This window comes from Callorhinus ursinus, unplaced genomic scaffold (assembly GCF_003265705.2).
Source record: "Callorhinus ursinus isolate GAN/ISIS: 27379988/994484 unplaced genomic scaffold, GSC_fseal_2.0 scaffold66, whole genome shotgun sequence".
Taxonomy (NCBI): Eukaryota; Metazoa; Chordata; class Mammalia; order Carnivora; family Otariidae; genus Callorhinus; species Callorhinus ursinus.
The window spans coordinates 7170386-7192099 of NW_027397128.1; the positions used below are offsets into that span (position 1 = coordinate 7170386).

General features: G+C 43.6%; 2 protein-coding genes across 12 annotated transcripts in view; both read left to right on the plus strand.

The window, feature by feature from the left end:
* Positions 1–2010: 2010 nt before the first annotated feature.
* LOC112810055 (rho-related GTP-binding protein RhoG-like) lies at positions 2011–10482 on the plus strand. Its single transcript, XM_025853554.2, has 3 exons — positions 2011–2124; positions 6662–6759; positions 6940–10482. The coding sequence occupies exons 2-3, from the start codon at positions 6748–6750 to the stop codon at positions 7528–7530; spliced, it is 603 nt and encodes a 200-aa protein (XP_025709339.1). The 5' UTR covers positions 2011–2124; positions 6662–6747; the 3' UTR covers positions 7531–10482.
* A 6528-nt stretch (positions 10483–17010) lies between these two features.
* TAF1 (TATA-box binding protein associated factor 1) overlaps positions 17011–21714 on the plus strand; it is a 72391-nt gene continuing 67687 nt past the window's right edge. For all 11 annotated transcript variants that reach the window (XR_012376134.1, XR_003204728.2, XM_073885873.1 and 8 more), the window contains exons 1-3: positions 17011–17254; positions 18248–18362; positions 18504–18620. Coding sequence is in view for 9 of the 11 variants with exons in the window: in XM_073885873.1 (XP_073741974.1) it covers positions 17075–17254; positions 18248–18362; positions 18504–18620 (412 nt within the window). In the remaining 2 variants the exon portion in view is untranslated. The remainder of the gene's footprint in view (positions 17255–18247; positions 18363–18503; positions 18621–21714) is intronic.

A 21714-nucleotide genomic window follows, 5' to 3' on the forward strand; every position in this document is an offset into this window, starting at 1 on the left:
GAAGTGAACAACACTATCAACCAAATGGACCCAGTTGACATTTTTAGAACACTCCACCCAATAACAACAAAATACATATTCTTTTCAAGTGCACGTGGAGTATTTACCAGGATAGACCATATTCTAGGCCACAAAAAGAGTCTCAATGAATTCAAAAGGGTCAAGTAATACAAAATATATTCTTTAAAAACAATGGAAGTAAATTACACACCAACAACCAAAAGATCTCGGGAAAATCCTCAAATATTTGAAAATGGAACAATCCACTTCTAGATATCCCATGGGTCAAAGAAGAAATCAAAAGAGAAATTAGAAAATATTTTGAACTGAATAAGGATGAAACCACACATATAATTTATGGCATTCTGCTAATGCAGTATTTAGGGGGTAATTTTTAAAGATTTTATTTATTTATCTGTCAGAGAGAGAGAGAGAGACAGAGCACAAGTAGGGGGAGCGGCAGGCAGAGGGAGAAGCAGACTCCCCACCGAGCAGGGAGCCCGATGTGGGGCTCGATCCCAGGACCCTGGGGTCATGACTTGAGCCAAAGACAGACACTTAACCGACTGAGCCACCCAGGAGGCCCTAAGGGGTAATTTTTTTAAAAAATATATATTTTATTTATTTATTTTGAAAGAGAAAGAGAGAGAGAGGGAGAGAGAGAGTGCATGCAAGAGCTGGAGGGAGGGGCAGAAGGAGAGGGAGAGAGAGAATCTTAAGCAGGCTCCTCCACGCTCAGGGCAGAGCCTGATGCAGGGCTTGATCTCATGACCCTGAGATCATGACCTAAGCCAAATTCAAGAGTCGGTTGCTTAGCGCAGTGAGCCACCCAGGTGCCCCTTAGCGAGTAGTTTTTATGCACTAAAAACCTATATTAGAACAGAAGAAATGTCTCAAAACAATGACTTCAGCTTTCACTTCAGGAAAAAGAAGAGCAAATAAAACTCAAAGTAAAGGAACAAAAATAATGAGGATCAAAGTGGAAATCAGTGAAATAGAAAACAATAGAGAAAGTCAACAAAACCAGATTCTTCTATGTCAGTGTTCATAGCACCATTATTCACAACAGTGAAACGTTGGAAAAAAACAAAACATCCATCAGTAAATGAATGGTAGCTAGAAAAGTCAAATTCATGGAGACAGAAAGTTGGTTTCCAGGGGCTGGAGGCAGGGGGGAATGAGGAGTTATTGCTTAGTGGGTACAGAGTTTCTGCTTGGGATGACAAAAAAGTTTTGGAAATATCAATGGTGATGGTTTTGCACAACATTGTGAATGTACTTAATACCACTGAATCGTATGCTTGAAAATGGTTAAAAGGGCAAATTTCGTTATGCGTAGTTGCCACGATTTAAAAACATTAATAATGTAACATACAAAAAACACATTGAATCGTACAAAAATTTTTAAAGATTATTATTTTTATTTTTAAGCAATCTCTACACCCAGGGTAGGGCTGGAACTTACAACCCCGAGATCAGGAGTCACAGGCTCTACTGACTGAGCCAGCCAGGCACCCCTGAATTGTATAATTTTAAACGAGTGAACTTATATCTCAATAAAACCGCTAAAAAAGGAGTGCATACTGTATGATTCCACTTACAGAAAAGTCTAGAAAATGCAAATTACTATGGTGATCGAAAGTAACTCTAATTCGCTCACTTTCTCATCTTCTTTTACCGCCTCCATTTTTCCTAATACTTCAGTTTCCTGCCTGACTCCTTATGTCAACGTTGGTCTTGAGGAGGAAATCGGGGTCTGGGGAGGAGGGGGCGGCCTCACTGTGCCAAGGGAAAGAGGAGCCTTGGGGAACCTCTGAACCGAGTAGCTCGTCTTGGGGTCCGCACCTGAGGGCCGGATCGAAGCAATCCTCGATTACCCCAAGGGGGTAGTTAGTCTAGAAGCCCGTGACTCGCAGACCGTGAGGCTGGCGCTGGACTCCACTTCCCAGGAGGTGTCGGGGCACCCAGCCGAGACTGCGTCTGACGACAGGGGTGGGACTCGGGAGCTGCCCGGATGTGGCGCCGAGACCGCCGAGCCCGCCGAGCCCGCCCACTCCGGCGAGAGTCGCGCCGGAGGCTGTGCCCGCCACGGTCAACAGCGCGGGAGGACGACTGCTTTGCCAGGTAATCTTTAGGGAGACTCCCCGCCCCCAGCGCTCCCCCACCCCCGCCCGCACCCCAAATTCCCCGCGCTTTTCCTGAGTCTCCCCAGCCCGGGACGGCCGCGTTAGTCTGTGAGCCGTTCCTTGGGATGGAAGGCATTGGGGGTGGGATGAGGTGGATGCATACGGCTCTTGCTGCTGGCGACTCGCATGTGGGGCAACCTCTCTGTCCCAGGCTCACGAGTCCCTAGGAAGTCCCGGAACCCAGCAGCCTTGGTGGAGAAGGATGCGAGCGAAGTGCCGAGCGGGCTTGTGGGGCTCTTGCTGGGTCACTACCCCTGCCTCCCTGGTTTAAGTTTCCAGCCGCAGGATAGTCTTCCCCTGGCTCCGGTTTGGGGAGCGTTCACGGGGCTTCCTTCGGCCTCGAAAGCCCCAAAGCCTTCTGCGACTGGACTTGAACCGAAGAAGTCAGTCTTCAGTGTGAAAAGGCTGCCGGGGTTTAGTAGGGGAGCTAAGTTGTGGAGAGTAGTGAATACAAATGGGGGGGGGGCTTCTGCTGAATTGCTTTGGTTTCAGAGAGTCACAGGATGATTTCAAGTGGATTAGACTCAGACTTATGGAAAGGGTGAGACTCGGAGGAGAATGTGCTAGAAACAGTAATCCTTTGAGCTGCGTTCTTGTCTTGACTGTTACTGGGTCTTTTACATTTGGTATTCAACCTAGGAGAAAATTGACTCCTATGCAGACTATACGTGTGAAGGAAGGATACTTTGTCAGACGAGGTTGGAAGATTTGGAAGAAACTGTAATTCCCAGTTCACTCTGCGTGACTGGGAAGGGAACTTTCTGGGGGTGTTGGTTTCTGCAGCACCAGCCCTCTCCCGATTTCCAATCCTAGAGGCATACCTAAAGATCTCTGAGCTGCCCTGGGGTTATCTGCTTCACAGTGCTACTGGGAGGCTTAAATAAGATATGTAAAAGTATTTGGCACAATGCCTATAACGAGCTCTCATTTTTTAGTTTCCCTTTGCTTCCCCATAGCAACTTTTTCCCCCCTTTGAGCCATGCATTACTCTGTATTATTGTTTGCCTTTTCATATGAGTCCTGCCTTTACCGCAAGATTGTAAGCTTCTAGCAGTCTTTCTTTTTACGCTTTTTTTGAGTCCCTTCCAGCAGTGCGGTGCCCATGGGGATACCAGGGAGAATGTAGATAGTGGTGGTGATGAGGAGGGGAAAGCTGTAGGTGATCCATAACAGGACAGCATCATGCTAGATCCCGAGGCTGAGGTAAACAAGCTTTTCTCATTTGCCTTTCTCTTATAACTCCTAGCCGCCTCTCAGAGCTCCAGACCCTTTAAAAATATTTTTATTTTTAGTATTTGAAGCCACTTTTAAATATACAGTACAGTAGTGTTAACTATATGCGTATTGCTGTGCAGTAGATCTCTAGAATTTTTCATCTTGCAAAACTGAAACTTTCTTTTTTAAAGATTTTATTTATTTGAGAGAGAGAGCACGCGAGCGGGCTAGCACGAGTGGGGGGGGCAGAGGGACAAGCGGACTCCCCACTGAGTGTGGACCCCCCCCAATACGAGGCTCGATCCCAGGACCCTGAGATCATGACCTGAGCAGAAATCAAGAGTCAGACGCTTAACCGACTGAGCCACCCAGGCTCCCCACAAAATGGTTGAATAATATTCAACCTTAAAAATATATATATATCTCACATTTTCTTTATGTTTTCATCTATGATGGTCTTTAGGTTGCTTCCACCTCTTGGCTTTTTTTAAAAAATATTTTATTTATTCATTTGAGAGAGAGAGAAAACATGAGCAGGGGGAGAGGCAGAGGGAGTGGGAGAAGCAGGCTCCCCACTGAGCCAAGAGCCCGATGCGGGGCTCGATCCCAGCACCTGGGATCATGACCTGAGCTGAAGGCAGACGCTTAACGACTGAGCCACCCAAGCGCCCCCACCTCTTGGCTCTTGTGCATAACGTTGCAGTGAACACTGGTATACAGGTATCTCTGAGAGGTCCTGTTAATTATTTTAGATGTATTTTTTTAGTATTTTTAAACTTTTTAACTATGGATAATTCCAAACACACACATAAGTAAATAAGACGGTATGATGAACATGTGGGCTGAATAAACGAGTCAATTAATTGTACAAAGTAGCCCTCCAGAATACCTGGGAGTTTTCCTGAACCTCCCTTTCATAGAGAGTTTGCTATGGGTGAGGATGTCCTGGGTTTTGTTTTAGACCTGGGATGTTCTAGCTGCCCTTCATCATCTAGGCCCTCAGCCATCAGTGTGGCTTGAATGCCCGTCTGCAGACCATATATACCAGGAGGGTTAGTAGAGAGAAACAAGCAGAAATGAGTGTAGATGCCTTTTCCTAGTTCTAGAGATGAGGAGCTGAGCTTGGGATGCGAAGTGGTCTTTGGGCCTAAGAGTTTGCTCTGGATCAGCAACTCCCTCAGATGCACAGTTGTCCTGAAAGCAGTCACTTGGAACAGAGACGTTGGATACCGGATGATATGGAATAGAAGGCTGGGAAGATGAGTTGTTCATGCAGGAATTGCTGTAGGAATTCAGAGGAGAAAGAAATTAATCCAGACTGGGAAAATCAAGGAAGGCTATTCTCAAAGAATGTGGTGGTGACTTTACCCTTTTTCCATTGACCTTGTATGTTTGATCCTTATGCCTGTTCCTAGATGGAAAAAGATAGGGCTGATGGTCAGTGAATGCTGGAGCTGAATTATACTCCGGACTTTTAGCTGTGGGACCCATGCTAAATGAAGGCTTCTAGGTGGAATGCCTTGCTAGTCAGAATTGGCTGTGTGGGATGAGAGCTACCTCTAGTGGGCCTGTGTGAAGCATGCTCAGAAGGCCAACTTTTCTTTCTTTTTTTTTTTAAGATTTAATTTAATTTATTTGAGAGAGAGAGAGAGAGCCCGCACAAGCAGGGGGGAGGGGCAGAGGGAGAAGCAGACTCCCCACTGAGCAGGGAGCCTGATGTGGGACTTGATCCCAGGACCCCAGGATCATGACCTGAGCCAAAGGCAGATGCTTAACCCACTGAGCCACCCAGGTATCCTGAAGGCCAACTTTTCTTTACTCTGACTGAAAATAAGGTGTTTTGTTTTGTCTATTATATGGGCCTAATGTAGACCTTAGCTAGTAAGACAGCAGGATGAAGGATGTATCTATTCCCCCAAATTCTCAAGGTGAGAAATTAATTGAGTCTCAATTTTATTTATTTATTTGAGGGCGAGAGAGAGAGAGCATGGGGGGGGTCAGAGGGAGAAGCAGACTCCCCACTGAGCAGGGACCCTGATGTGGGACTTGATGCTAGGACTCCAGGATCATGACCTGAGCTGAAGGCATTTGCTTGACCAACTGAGCCATCCAGGCACCCTCAATTTTTTTTCAATAATCAAATACATATGACAGTTTATCCCCTTTCCTCCATTAACACTTGAAGAAGTTAATGCTATCATAGGATCAGGTCTGAAATTAGTGCAGTAGTTAAGAAGCTAAAGGAAATGGAGTGCTTTGGGGGCACTGACAGGGTAGGGCATTGATAAGAGTTTTAATATGGGGGTATAAACGTGGGAGTGCATAGTAAACATACATCTTGGAGGTCATCTGTGCCTTACCATTAACTCTCAAATACTTGATTCATGAAGAAATGGATGAGAAATGGTGGTGGTATGACCAATGGTTTTGCTCAGATACGGTGGGAGGGGATGAGGTCCCTGGTTTGTCTAGCATTGTAATGACATTACAGAACTTTTGCCTTCCCTGGAACAGAGGAATTATTATGAAGTCATAGTAGTTTCTAATACTTAATGAGTACTTTCTGTGTGGCAGGCACTATTAAGTACCACACAAACATTCTTTCATGTAAGCCACGGGTGAAAAGCCTGCCCAAGCTGACAAAGCTTAGAAAAAGAAAGGACTGGTTTTGGATTCCAGGTGGTCTGACATCAGAGCCTGGACTCTTAGCATCCTCCTCTGGATGGCTAAGTCTGACTGGCCTACCTTTCTCCAAGTTTATGACGTCACTGTCAAGAACAGAGGTTTCTTTGCTGAAAAGCAAAGACCATAGCCAAAGACCCAAAGTAAGAGGTATATTTCTTTTGTTTCAACCTTTAGAACCTCCTTCTACATCAGTGTGTTTTTTTTAAAGATTTATTTATTTATTAGAGAGAGAGAACATGTGCATGTGGGAGGGGCAGAGGGAGAGGGAGAGAGAATCTCAAGCAGACTCTGCTGAGCACAGAGCGCAGTGCAGGGCTCGATCCCATGACCCTGAGATCACGACCTGAGCTGAAACCGAGGGTCGGATGCCTAACTGACTGCGCCAGCCAGGTGCCCCAACATCAATGGCATTTTAAAAATTAATTTCCATTTATTGAGCACCTGCTATGTTTTAGCACCTCTGAGACCTCCTGGCAAAAATGTGACAAATACCTATGTATATGAATGGTTTTTAATCTTTTTGGGCTCACAGCCCTTTTTGACAACCTGTTGACAGTTTTGGATCTTCTTTCCAGAAAAATTCACTTATGTACATGCACATAATATTGCATACTTCAGAGGCGGCTTCTAGGACCTACTGAAGTTTATCCTCTAGCAGTCCATGGACTCCACGGTAAGAACTCTTGCCCTATATAGTCTTTTCCAGCTGACTCTTCTATGGTGTTAAGGGGATGGGCAGTGGGGGGGGGTCTTACCTCCTCTCTTTATCCTCAGAGAGAAATGTTTATAAAGCTTAGGCTCCCCAAATGAACCAAGCATCTGCGAACATTCATTCTTTCTCTCTTGCACTTAGGACTCCAAGGGAAGAATGCAGACAATCAAATGCGTGGTTGTAGGAGATGGGGCTGTAGGTAAGACCTGCCTCCTCATCAGTTACACAACGAATGCCTTTCCTGAGGAGTATATCCCCACTGTCTTTGACAACTATAGTGCCCAGACATCTGTGGATGGCCAAATCGTCAGCCTGAACCTGTGGGACACAGCTGGCCAAGAGGAGTATGACCGACTGCGAACACTATCCTACCCCCAGACCAATATCTTTGTCATTTGTTTTTCCATTGGCAACCCATCCTCGTATGCCAATGTGAGGCATAAGTGGCACCCCGAGGTCTCCCACCATTGTCCCAATGTGCCTGTCCTGCTGGTAGGTACCAAGAGAGACCTGCGGAATGACACTGAGACAGTGAAGAAGCTGAAGGAACAGAGCCTAGTGCCCACAACTCCTCAGCAAGGCACTTCCCTGGCTAAGCAGGTGGGGGCTGTGAAGTATCTAGAATGTTCAGCCCTGATGCAGGATGGGGTGCACGAGGTATTTTCAGAAGCTGTTCGGGCTGTGCTTTACCCTGCCACAAAGAAGAACACCAAGAAGTGTGTCCTTTTATAGCTTTTGGGGTGCTACTTGGAGACTGCACCTAAGGGGGAATGAGAGGGATTCCTTTGATAGCATTGAACAAACAATGCCAGCATGAGCCATTTGTCTCTTTTCCTAGAAACCCTAGACTCCAGGTTATTGGGCTTTTGGAGGAACAAAGACAGCCTTGTTTGTACATGGCTGCTTTGAAGTTTGGTCTGAACCTTTTGGAGGAAGTTTGGGGGGAGAGAGAGAGAGAGACTGACTGACTTTTACCTCTAAATTAGCTTTCCTAGCTGTATTTACCATTGAGCAAGTGTCTCACAGAAAGACAAGTTTTTACAGTTTTCAAATCATTGCCTTAAACTTTCCGATATACTAATTTTGGAAAATCATTTTATATGTGATTCCTGAGTGTTCCCAGTGTCAGCATGTTCTTCCCATTCTGGAGATGAGACATGCTTACAAAAATGCCTAAGCAGCATTTTTCCAAGCTCTGGGAGATACTAATAGATGTTCCTTAACAAGATTCTGTGGTCAAGTAAGTCAGGAACCAGTGGGTTTTTTTTTAAGTGTTTATTTAAATTCCAGTTAGTTAACATACATTGTAATGTTAGTTTCACGTGTACGATATAGCGATTCAATACTTCCGTGCATCACCTGGTGCTCATCACAAGTGCCCTCCTCCTTCATCCCATCACCTATTTCCCCCAGTCCCCCCACCCATCTCGCTCTGGTAACCAGTGATTTAAATAAAGAGGAACTGGTTCCTCTACTGGGGGGATTTATAACTTTTAATAAGTGAGCAACATTTCCCAAATTTATTTCACCAAACCTTTTCTTTTTTCTTTTTTTTGGTTCCACGCAACACCTGTTAACATCTCTGGAAGCACAGTTTGAGAGAGGCTGGGTTAAGAGGAACTAGACATTCCCAAAGAGGCTGTGGAGAGAAAAAAAAAAAAGCATAATGTGGTCCTGTTCTTTTTGATGTTTCCCTGAGAGGGCCTTTGAGGGGAATGTTTATCAGCCACGGACTTGTTACTGGTTCCTCTTCTGCCCTCAGGAGATGAGTTTGGCACTTCGTCATGGTAGCACATTGGATGTGGGGTCTGATGGTCAGATCTGCTATCAGATTATGATAGCACTATGGGCCTGGTGATGTGGAATTAATCCCCCATTAAAGCTGTGTCCCTGAGGCCTCTGTGAGGCCCTTTTTTTCTGTCAGCTTCTGCTTCAGGGAAAGACCACTGAAGGTTAACCCCACAGACGAACCAACCAACCACCCAACCAAAATATTCTGCGGGTCATTATCAGGGAGTTGTGTGATTCTTCTCAGTGTCCTACCTTGCTCTTTTCCTATTCCTCCCTCCTCTGTACACTCTGTGTGTGTGTGTGTGTGTGTGTGTGTGTTTTCAGTCCTGGTTGCCTTTTGAGGTCTTTTAGTTGCTTGAAGAAAGTTGGAGTAGGTTGGATCTCCAGACCCCAGGGCTGTCACATTTGTGGGGATTTTGCTGGGGGATTTCAGCTTGCCCTGCGGCGGTAGGAGTCAGACTCCTTACCTTAGTAAGCCTGCTTCTCCTTATTCTCCCTAGTTGTATTTTTGACCTTCTTCATTAGATACGGAAGGAAAACTCCTCCACCTGGCAGATAGTGGTTGACAACTCCACTGTGCACATATTCTCTTACCCTGCCAAAAGAAGCATTGGATCTTTGAGAGTTTGGGAAATGGAGTTAAAAGAATCACGTAGCTCCCTCTGTGGTGAATGAAGAGTCTGTGCCTTGCTCTGGGATGGTCTTGCTGTTGCTCTTTGACAGTATATGGTCAGATTAGTCCTCAGGTTAACTGAGCCTCCTGGATAGGGTTGCCAGATAAAAGAGAGTAGTTTTGTTTTGTTTTGTTTTACAAACACTTTTTTAGTGTAAGTATGTACCATGCAATATTTGGGACATAGAGTCAAAAAATTATTTGCTGTTTATCTGAAATTCGAATTTAATGCGGCATCCTGTATTTTTGTTTGCTAAATCTGGCACCCCCTCTTCTTGGAGAATCGGAAGCTGGAGGTTGAGCAGATACCAAGTGTTGTTAGAAAGTGAAAGCTTGCATAAGCTCACTATTCTCCCTCCTTTCCTTCTGGTTTTCTTTTCCGTCACCATGGACTAAAATGTTCTGTTTTGCTTTTCCTTTATCCCTGAACTCTCCTCTTCATACAGTAATTCATTGGTGTGTATTTCTACACCATTGTCTAAAGCTGTGGAGGATCCAGGATGGATAGTATTGTCTAGTAGATGTCTTCTATCTCAGTTTCAATGTGCTATATCTATTTCTGGCATGTGACCCAGGGCCTCCTGTTTGGGGGGGGGTTGTAGGGGCTCTGTGTGAACAGGGTGTTAACTGGAAGAGGGTGAGGGTGGCCCTCCTTAACTAAGGTCCAGTAGCACTTTGGAAAGTGGGGGTCTATTATCGTAGTGTGGGGACTGTAGGAGTCAACTGGCCTGTGGGCACATGTGCCAACTGCTCTATGTAGTCACTGAGTTTTTCCCACGGGTGGCCAAGTGAAGCACCTGTTGCTCGAGTGTATTCCGGTCTCAGGATGTTCGGATTGATGCTGCCTGAGGTGCTTACAGGACTTCATGGTTGAAAGGGGCTAGAAACACGGCTGTCACCTGTGTCTCTGGGAACTTTCCATTTAGCTACTGAAATCTTTGTAATTGGCTTTTAATTTAATAGCACCTCCTGCTCTTGCTTTGCCTGGGAAAATCTCAGATGTAAGCCTGGGCTTGGTTTGGTCAGACTCGCATCCTCTAACGAGTGGAGGTGCGATCCCCAAGTCTGAGAGTATGGTTTTGTATTGGACTCATCTGATGGTCCTGAACAGACACTGACATCTTGATTTTTATACTTAAAAGGAATTTGTATGATGACTAACATGCTAATATCACTTTTAAATTGTTCATAATGAATGGCAATAAACTTTTCTGATTTCACTGGGTCTATTGCTTTCTAAAAATCAGAGCAATTCCTCAACCCTCCTCCTTTGTCTTGAGTGGTTTCTAAATGCCTTTCAACTTGCTAAGGATGAAATAACTATAATTGTATTCCACATCGCACCTATGTATAACTGTACTTACTTTTCTACCTCAGACAATCAGGGTAGGGAACTGTCTTCCCTGCTAACATTGATTCTCTCGTTCCTGCTGGTTTTCACTAATGACAGACCAGTTAGCTCCCTGTGGGTGATTTTTTCTCACTTAGTACACTGTATTCAATAAACAGTTATCACGCTCCTATTGTGTTATAGGTATTACAGTACTAGGGACTAGGGTTGTAAATATAGGACATAACATTCAATGTCCTTTGCCTCTTCCAGTTATTTCAAGAAAATAACCTTTCTCTGTGTGTTATAAAAATGAACTGATACTGTTAATTGTATATAGCGCTGGTGCACTATTAAGTGACTACTAAAGGGGATGCCTGGGTGGCTCAGTCGGTTAAACGTCTGCCTTCGGCTCAGGCCATGATCCCAGGGTCCTGGGATCAAGCCCCGCATCAGGCTCCATGCTCGGCAGGAAGCCTGCTTCTCCCTCTCCCACTCCCCCTACTTGTGTTCCCTCTCTCACTGTCTCTCTCTGTCTGTCAAATAAATAAATAAAATCTTTAAAAAAAAGTGACTACTAAGGAGGAGCAAAACCATGTTGTGTTTTGTTTTGCTTTGCAAACAGCTTTATTGAAATATAATTACATACCAAAAAATTCACCCATTTCAGGTGTACAGTTTAATGACTTTTAGTAAATTTACTGACTTATACAGCTGTCACCAAAATCCAGTTTTATTTTTTTAAGATTTTATTTTATTATTTTTTAAAGATTTTATTTATTTGAGAGCAAGCGAGCGTGAGTAAGAGCACAAGCAAGGGGAGCAGCAGAGGGAGAGGGAGAAGCAGGCTCCCCGTCAAGCCGGGAGCCCGATGCGGGATTCAATCCCAGGACCCTGAGATCATGACCTGAGCCGAAGGCAGATGCTAAACTGACTGAGCCACCCAGGTGCCCCAAGATTTTATTTTTAAGTAATCTCTACACCAAAGGTGGGGTTCAAACTACAACCCTGAGATCAAGAGTCGCATGCTCAACTGACTGAGCCAGCTGGGCACCCCAACTAAAATCCAGTTTTAGAACATTTTTCTCACCCCAAAGATATCCCTCATGCAGTTAATCCCTGTTCCCGCCCCCAGCCCTAGGCAACTGGTAATCTACTTTTGTCTTTTCTGAACATTTTCTGTTCTTGGAATCAAATAATATGTGGTCTTTTTTTTTTTTTAATCAAGTAAGATCTACACCCAATGTGGGGCTTGAACTCATGACCCTGAGATCAAGAGTTGCATGCTCTACCGACTAAGCCAGTCAGGCGCCCCCAGTATGCGGTCATTTGGAACTCACTTCCTCTATTTATCATAATGTTTTCAAAGTTTATCTATTTTGCAGCACCTATGGGTACTTTATTTCTTTTTGGGGGGGGATTTTTTTTTTTTTTTTACCAAACTTTTATCTTGCAGAGAAGATCAAGAAAGGCTTTCTCCTCCACCCCACCTCCCTAATTAGATTTATTTTTTAAAAGATTTTATTTATTTATTTGACAGAGAAAGCGGGAGAGGGAACACAAGCAGGGGAGTGAAAGAGGGAGAAGCAGGCTTCCCGCTGAGCAGGGAGGGAGCCTGATGCGGGGCTCGATCCGAGGACCCTGAGATCATGACCTGAGCCCAAGGCAGACGCTTAACGACTGAGCCACCCAGGCGCCCCCCTAGTTATATTTATTGCCTCTCCCATTTTTCCCCTCAGTGCATCCTAGTTTGACTATATCTTTAGGTAAGAGAGTTGCTCTATTCCCTCAAAGAACTTTGGTCATTTGAAAGTAATCTGAAGTGTTCTTTAAATTCCCATAGTCTATGTATCTTTTATCTTCTATAGTACATAGTGTCAAAAAGAAAAAACACAGGCCCACTAAGGCTAGGAGCCCCAGATCAGTAAAACCAAGACTTAATACCTTAACTAGAGTTTCAATTCCACCAGGAATATAACCTTTAACCAGTCAACATGCATTTTCCTGGTCAGCACTAGGAAATTTACTCATAGGCCCCTCTGTTCCCCTTTAGAGGGCGACCTTGCCTAAAACAGTGCTTTACTATTTTGGGGGGGGATTTTTAAAGTTTATTTATAATCTGTACACCCAACGTGGGGCTTGAACTCTATGACACCGAGATCAAGAGTCACATGCTCCACCAACTGAGCCAGGCAAGTGCCCCTACTTCATTTTTTATTGCTGAATAATATTCCACTGTATGAATATACCATATTTTGTCTACTTATAACTGAGGGAAATTTGGATTGTTTCTATCTTTTAGCTATTATGAATAGTGCTGTTGTGAACCTTTGTGTACAACTTTTTTTTTTTAAGATTTTATTTATTTATCTGACAGCACAAGCAGGGGGAGCAGTAGGCAGAGGGACAGGAAGGAGCAGACTCCCCGGTGAGCGGGGAGCCCGATGCAGGACTCGATCTCAGGACCCTGGGATCATGACCTGGGATGAAGGCAGACGCTTAACCAACTGAGCCACCCAGGCGCCCCTGTGTACAGGGTTTTGTGTGGACATGTTTTCAGTTCTCTCGGGTATATACTGGAGTGCTGGAAATTGCTGGGTCATATGGTAAATTTATACAAAACCACATTTTGAGTCAAGAATAGCATCTTTATTATTTATAGTGTGTGAAGTCCCCTTCCCCATTCTTTTTTTTTTTTAGAATTTTTAAAAAATATTATATTTAGGGCGCCTGGGTGGCTCAGTTGGTTGGTTAAGCGACTGCCTTTGGCTCAGGTTATGATCCTGGAGTCCCGGGATCGAGTTCCGCATCGGGCTTCCTGCTCGGCAGGGAGTCTGCTTCTCCCTCTGACCCTCCTCCCTCTTGTGCTCTCTCTCTCTCATTCTCTCTCTCTCAAATGAATAAATGGAATCTTTAAAAAAAAAATTAAAAAAATAAAAATATTTTATTTAGGGCACCTGGGTGGCTCAGTTGGTTAAGCGACTGCCTTCGGCTCAGGTCATGATCCTGGAGTCCCGGGATCGAGTCCCACATCGGGCTCCCTGCTCAGCAGGGAGTCTGCTTCTCCCTCTGACCCTCTTCCCTCTTGTGCTCTCTATCTCTCATTCTCTCTCTCTCTCTCAAATAAATAAAATCTTTAAAAAAACAAAAAAATAAAAATAAAAATATTTTATTTATTTGACAGAGAGCACAAGCAGGGGGAGTGGCAGAGGGAGAAGCAGACTCCCCACTGACCCAGGAGCCCAATGAGGGGCTCGATCCTAGGACCCTGGGCAGATGCTTAACCGACTAAGCCACCCAGGTGCTCCCCCATTCCCCATTCTATAAGCCTCCATCTACCTCCTGCTGAATCTGCTATTCCTTAAGCACAAGCATCTAAGAAGCACTGTAAAGTACATTTAGGGTGCCTGGATGGCTCAGTCAGTTCAGCGTCTGCCTTCGGCTCAGGTCATGATCCCAGGGTCCTGGGATCGAGCCCTGTGTTGGGCTCCCTGCTCAGCGGGGAGCCTGCTTCTCCCTCTCCCTCTCCTGTTCCCCCCACTTGTGCTTTCTGGCTCTCTGTCAAGTAAGTAAAGTCTTAAAAAAAATAAAGTACATTTAGAAACATACTCCATTTTGCTTTTTTGTTTTAAATATTAGTATAGCAATTATATTCTCCTATAACTTTTCATTACCAAAGTGCAGCTTCTCAGCTATGCATTTTGGCAGATGTTTGTCATCTGGCCTAGAAATGTAACTACTGTTAACATTCCAAGGGACATCCATACAATGAAGTATTAAGGAGAAATAAAAATGAATGAGGAACAGTGCTACAAAGTGGTACACTGTGATTTGAGGCTAAATTAAGTGAAAAAGAGCAAGGTGAAAGTATATATAGTATGCTACCTTTTGTGTAATGAAAAAATATGTATACTCATTTGCTTATTTTTGCGAAAAGACATAGGAAGTACAAATATCAAGTCGTTATATTGTACACCTGAAACTAATAGAATGTTACATGTCAATTACACCTCAATAAAAAAATAAACACAGGAAGGATAAACCAGAAATTAAGGAATGGTTACTTAAAGGGAGTAGCTGGGTACTGCGGTAGAGGGCATAGGCATGGGAGCGAGACTTCTCTGGAAATAGCTGTTTACATACTTTTGACTTTTAACCATGTAAAAATTTATGTATTTTAAAAATTAAATTATATAAAAAAGGGTAACAAAAGCAAATCGTAAAGTTGAATAAAAACAACTCCACAGAGGGGGAAAAAATGGTTCAAGTAATTTTTACACACAGTACACTATGTATCCTTAATAGGATATATTCTAAGGACAAAAAACTGCAAAGAACTTCTGAACTTTACTTAGGTTTATTGTTGGTAGTGGTATCCACCTTGTAATTCTGAAAAGAGTCAATATATGGATGTTGGGAACCAGAATTTTAATTGTAAGAGAAGCAAGACAGAAATATGAAATGGGGAAAAGTGAGGGAGAACCCTGTGGTGTTGGACTTGAATTGGAGGTATTAGTATAAATTCATTTATTTATTTCTATTTTTTTTATTTTTTTATTTTTTTATTTTTATTTTTTTTTTAATTATTTTTATTTTTTTTTTAAAGATTTTATTTATTTATTTGAGAGAGAGAGAATGAGAGACAGAGAGCATGAGAGGGAGGAGGGTCAGAGGGAGAAGCAGACTCCCCGCCGAGCAGGGAGCCCGATGTGGGACTCGATCCCGGGACTCCAGGATCATGACCTGAGCCGAAGGCAGTCGCTTAACCAACTGAGCCACCCAGGCGCCCTATTTCTATTTTTTTTAAATATAAGCTCTATACCCTGTGTGGGGCTTGAACTCACAGCCCCAAGACCAAGAATCACATGGTCTGACTGAGCCAGCCAGGTGCCCTTTAACTCATTTTTTTAGCTCTCTCCACTGAAAGGGCCTATAAGCAATGATGCCCCAGTTTCTAAATACCATTCCTCACTAAAAGATATCAGGGCTCCGTGGAGAAATGGCTTATATTGGGTCTGGGACAGGAAATGTACAAAGTAAGCCTAGAACATCGTGTGCCAAAAAGCAAGGAAGTACTCCAAGACTAATAACACAGGAGCCAGAGTGAAGTGGGTCCCACTAGACAAATACGGAACAGTTTGAGCATCAAAAAGGATGATGGTGCTACATTATGACACATTAAAATAAAAACGGGAGAAGGGAGGTAAGACCCAAGTTCTTTACTTGAATAAATCCACTTAAGTGTAGAAGGAATTTAAGAATTAGAAAAATCACTTTTCTGTACTCTCCCAACATAATTGATTCAGGCAAGGATCATTAAGGGATGCTAAAACCATTGGGTGAATATTCACAGATTCTCAACCCCATTTACTTAATTACAAAAGGAAAAATGCGCCTTTGCAACGGCGAGATCTTGCGCTCAAATAGCATCACCAATAGTGTGACAACCTGACGTTTGTGCCTTCTGATGGCCGGTAAAATATTTAACGTAAATCAGTTCGAGGAAACAATCCGACGAATTCAGAATATGGAATACTTTCAAGACAATTTGCTTTTGATTCTTTCAAAAAAACTGTAGTGTCATGCAACACGAAGAAAAGGCTGGTGTTTCTGGATTAATACTGAAGGGAGATTACCAAATTCAGTGCAAGAACCTTCAGCGGATCCTGGATTGAAGCGCAAAATGCCCCAACTAGGACAACTGGGGAAATCTAAATACGAAACACGAACCGTATGTTAAATGATAACGATTTAATGTTAATTTTTAAAGATACAATAATGATTTTGTGATTGTGTAGAAAAATGTCCATTTTTAGGGCTGGAGAATCACATATTTGTAACCTACTTCAAATGGTTCAGAAATTAAAAAAAAATAAAACCTGTAAAAATGTTAACAATTGTGAACCTAGGTGAAGGATCCTGTTCCTTTTACTCATCTTTTTCACACTTCCCGAAAGAAACCGAGGGGGAGGGGACTCCATTTCCATGGGGAAATGTCAATTCAAAACAACTTGGATAGGTACCTCTGGCACAGTGCAATTTACGGCCAGTTTCTCCTTAAGAAGCAACGACGCCGCAGACAGAACGGAGGACTGCTTCTAAGCTTTACTTCCGCGTACCGCGGCGTGGTGACCCGCGGTTAGTAGAACGTAGGCTACGTGACCCAGGCAGCTCCTTCTGATTGGAGGAACAGCCGTGACTCTAACCCAGGGCGCTGGGAATGCTCATGCGCAGATTAGTGGAGGCGGCGGGGCCCAACATTTCCTTGACCAACCGCTTTCCACATAATCAACCTCCTGATCGCGTACGGTCGAATCAAAAGCCGTTAGTAAAGTAGTGCAACCAATTCTCCTTTTTCGTAGGCCGGCCGGTGTTTCCGGTTATCCTCCCCCCCCCCCACCATTCCGCTTCCGGTAGGGCCTGGTGGGGTCAAGGAGCCCTGTAAGTCACTTCTGGGCGACTAATGTTTTTATTTCCGGTCCATGGGACCAGGCTGGCGTTTGCTGCTGCCTGCAGCCTCTGGTGACACCACAACCGCCATCATGTCAGACACGGACAGCGATGAGGATTCCGCTGGAGGCGGCCCATTTTCTTTAGCCGGTTTCCTTTTCGGCAACATCAATGGAGCCGGACAGCTGGAGGGGGAAAGCGTCTTGGATGATGTGAGGGGGCGGGCGTGTGAGGGTTGGGGGTAGTGCGGCTGAGTGAGAAGAGCAGAGAGTGCTTAGAATAGAGCCCCTGTGAGAGGGCGCGGTTAACGTAAAGAGAGGAAATGAGTAGCGGACACTATTCTAGTAGAGCGTGCGTAACGTAGAGTGTGGAGGCTCCGTTCTGGGTGAGGGTGGGAAGAAGAGAGAACTGTAGGCAGGCCCTCGTAGGTCAGGGGCGCTGATGTGGGTGGCCTTGGGGATCATATCCTAACAAGGCAGCCGGAAAAATAGCGTAACCTAATGACATCGCTTTTAAGCCGTTGCTCTGAGGACTTTGGAGATTCTCGGAACTGCCTGTCTGACCTCGTTGACTTGAGGTGGCTCTAGAGCAAGAGGACTGGACAGCACCTGTGACAAATCGTGTGGTTCAGGTCTCAGTTCTTAGAGCAAGTGAATGTTCAGACTATTTGAGGCAGACCCCTTCAGGTCCAGTGCACTTCTTGGGTAGTTTTCCCAGTTTTCACTGACATTCATGAAATTGTTTCTGTGTCCAAATGGACCTTACCTACTTTCATTTAGGTTCATTTTCTCAAGGAAAAAATATTGATCAGTATTCCTCTTCTGCATCACACACAAACACACAAAAGGTAGCAAAAAAAGTTCTTGTCATCCCTTCTCTAATCCCAGCGACCTCATTTGCCTTAGCCTTTATTCAGAGAACTACTGTTCCATTTGTTTAGTCTTGGTGATGGTTCTTTGACTAATCTTTTCTTATTAAAGTGGGGTGATGAAATTGGACTTAATACGTTGATAAAGATCTGATCAACGTGGAGTTTAGTGGAAGATTTACTTTACAGTCCTGGAATGTGATGCTCCTTTTAGCACATGCAGAGTTATATTTAATATGGATTTACAGCTCTGTGTTGGACCAGGGAAATAAGCCTTGTGGTGTGGGAAGCTTAGGTTTAGTTGCTACCTTTGACTCTGGTGCTGTCCCTTTTTCAGGAGTGTAAGAAGCACTTGGCAGGCTTGGGGGCTTTGGGTCTGGGCAGCCTGATCACTGAACTCACCGCAAATGAAGAATTGACTGGGACTGATGGTGCCCTGGTAAATGATGAAGGTGAAGTGTGGGTCATGGGGAGTAAGGAGGGAGGAGGCTAGCCACTTACTATGTATACAGTTTTCAATGGGAATTATTTAAGGGAGTGAGAGTTACTTGCTTTTTGTTGAGATATACCTGCCCTCCCCCTTTTATTTATAGGATGGATCAGGAGTACAGAAGATGCTGTGGACTATTCAGACATCAATGAGGTAGCAGAAGATGAAAGCCGAAGATATCAGCAGACGATGGGGAGCTTGCAGCCCCTTTGCCACTCAGGTGATTCTTTAGTGTCATCAGTAGAGCATTCCAGTTCATTTTCTTGCTGTGTAGTCCATTTTGTTTCTATGTATGCTTTCTGCCATTGTTCCTGCTCTCCATCCTTTGCTTCTCTCACTTTTTGTCAGCTCAGTTCCATGTAGCTGCTATCTTTTTTTGTGTGTTCTAGGGCAGTGTTATACTCAGATGTTTATTCCTCATACTGGTTATCCCCAAACTTTTGGTGAATGCCAAGTAAGGATGATAGCGCTTTCCTTATCATCTAGTATTGGAGTACCTACAGGGTTCATGGCACTGTTTTAGGTATTACTTGAACTCAGTCTTTGCTCTTAAGGACTTGGTAGTTCAAGGAGGATTAAGTATATACAATGTCATATATAAATGAGCACACATATTTATTGGCTCAACTTCTATTAATCACTCAGCACCTATATGCTGACAGAATGAACTTAAGGCTTGTTCACAGTATAGGTTTCTCTCCCTGGTATAAGGTGCTACATATAGAATCAGAATCAGAGCTAGAAGGGCTCTTAGTGATTATTTATTATTAACCTCATCATAGATAAAGAGAACTTGGTCTTTAATAAGATGTGGGACTTTATTAAAAGTTCTATAAGTTAGGTAGTGGCAGACCTTGACTAATTCAATAATTCAGGTTATTAGACATTTATTGAGCTACTATGGGCTATAAACTATGATAGTATGGTACAAAGATAATAAAATCCATTTTCTGATCTTGAGCTTAGTTCTGTGGTCTGGAACCTAGAGCTACTGATCATAGTTCCTTTTTTTTGACTTGTAATTTTTTACAACTTTTAATTGAGGTATAGTTGACACAAATATAATTGTTTCCACTGCCTTATGTTACCTCTCACTTCTTGACACTTTTGTATGAGGTTGCTCATTGTTCATTGTCCACCGTCCACCTCTTTGAATTAGATTTTGGGACCAGTTAATGGATTTGAGTGCTTGTTATAGAGCGAGACTTAACCATTACCACATACACAGGAGGTAACCCAGAAAAAGAGAAGATACAGGTAGCACTTTCAGGGATATTATTTTCATTTGGGGAAGATGGGATAAACAAACACGAAGCATAATTATTCATAATAAAAAGACATAAGCCAGCTACAAGCTCATACTTCTGTATAGAGTAGTGTATTTCATTTCAAGAGGTTGACAGAATATCTGAGGCAAATATTGTAACTTATTTTTAAGTACCGTGGCTTAGGCTAAGGGGGAGGTGGTAGCAGCTCTGATTTTCAGGGAATATTGGAATTTTCAGGTTTGGGTTTGTTGTCTTGGCTAAGGATGTTAAGGAAGAGGACGAGTGGGGGTGTCCTAGTTGGTTTTTATGAGCTGACCTCCTAGAAAAGGAGGATGCTGCATTTGGTAGTCTTAGTACTCTGGGATGCTCATTTCCAAGTTCTCTTATTCAGTGAAGGTGCCTTCACCTGTGTCCTAACTTCTTCCTTCTCTGGTATTGGCTCCTTCACATGGCTTGATTTACAAGGATTCTTCTTTGGAATAATTGGAAGTGGGTGGAGGTCATTAGAAAAGATGTCATGGAGGTGAATTTTGAGCAAAAGTTTGAAAGACAGGGCTTCATGGAGAGGGAGCAGCAGGGCATTTTGGTTTGAAAACATGGCTTGTCTAAAGGTTTGGAGATAGAAATAAGGAATAGTGCAGGGGGACTTGGCCAGCAGGTTTTCTTGAAAGGAGTGGAAAACATACCACTAGATAGCAAGGACCAAGGATAGAGTAATTTGACAGCACTTGTATGTATGACTTACTTGGGATTTCATGTCATCAAGGATTGTATACCACTGTTGATTGTTGAGTAGGGGGCAGGGTGGTATAATGAAAAGAAAATGGACTTTGGAGTCAGAATGATAGGTTCAAGTCCCAGCTCCATATTTAGTTTGATCCTGGGAAAGTTGCTCAGTCTTTGAGGCTTGGTTTGTAATAATGCCTCAGTTTTCTAGTCTGGAATAAAGGTGATAATACCTCATTAATGGGTCTTATGTGGGAATTTAAGTTCATTATCGCAGGGACTGAAAGCACCTACATAGTACAGTGTCACGGTAGATGCTCTGTAAATGTTAGTTGCCTTTCCTTCCTAAATGAAAATGAGAAGTGATACTTGTTGCTTTGGGGTTTTGATTAGAAAAGGGGTAAAGGGACAGACTAACTTGGAGACTGTTCTTGCAGGCTAGATGTGAAGTCATCAAGGTCTCAAGTAGGGTGACAATTGTGGAAAATGCTAAGCAGAATTAAACTTGAGAGTTGCCGATAAAACATCAGTAGGACTTGGTAAGTGAGGAAGTACATTGGAAAGAGTATAGGCTTTGTTCAACCAGCCTTACTTTGTCATTTAAAACTTTGTGACCCTGAGTAAGTCATTTCACTATCTCAGAATAATTCTTACTTTGCCAACATTCTTGGGAGGATTATAGATAAAATAACTACAGATACCTGGCATATAATGGGAGCTAAGTAAATGGAAGTTGCTGTAATGACTACTATTAATGATTGATTGGAAAAGCTGTGTTGGGGGATAAGAGATTGATGGAGACTTAAAGTCCTAAGCTGGGAAAATGAGGCTGGAGGTGGTACTGATAGTAAGGAAAGGGAGTTTTAAAGAGGTGAAGGATATTTCAGTGTGATGAGAGATGCAGTTGTGGAATATCTGAGTGGAAAGGTTCTTTTTAAAAATATATATATTTTTAGTTTATTTGAGAGAGAGAGGGACAGAGCATGAGCTGGGGAAGGAGGCAGAGGGAGAGGGGGAAGCGGACTCCCTGCTGGGTAGGGAGCCTGATGTGGGGCTCGATCCCAGGACCCTGGTTCATGACCTGAGCTGAAGGCAGACGCTTAACCGACTGAACCACCCAGGTGCCCTTGAGTGGAAAGATTCTTTAGGCGGGAGAACATGCGGTGTGATTGTAGAGGGGTAAGTCAGGGCAAGACCTACAGATCTGGGTTTAATCTGGATAAGGGTGATTCTTGAGTAAGGGAATGGAGCTTGTGTAGAGGAATAAAAGAGTGTTCACCGTCAGGTGTTGAGTGATGCCAGAGATTACAGGTCAGTGAA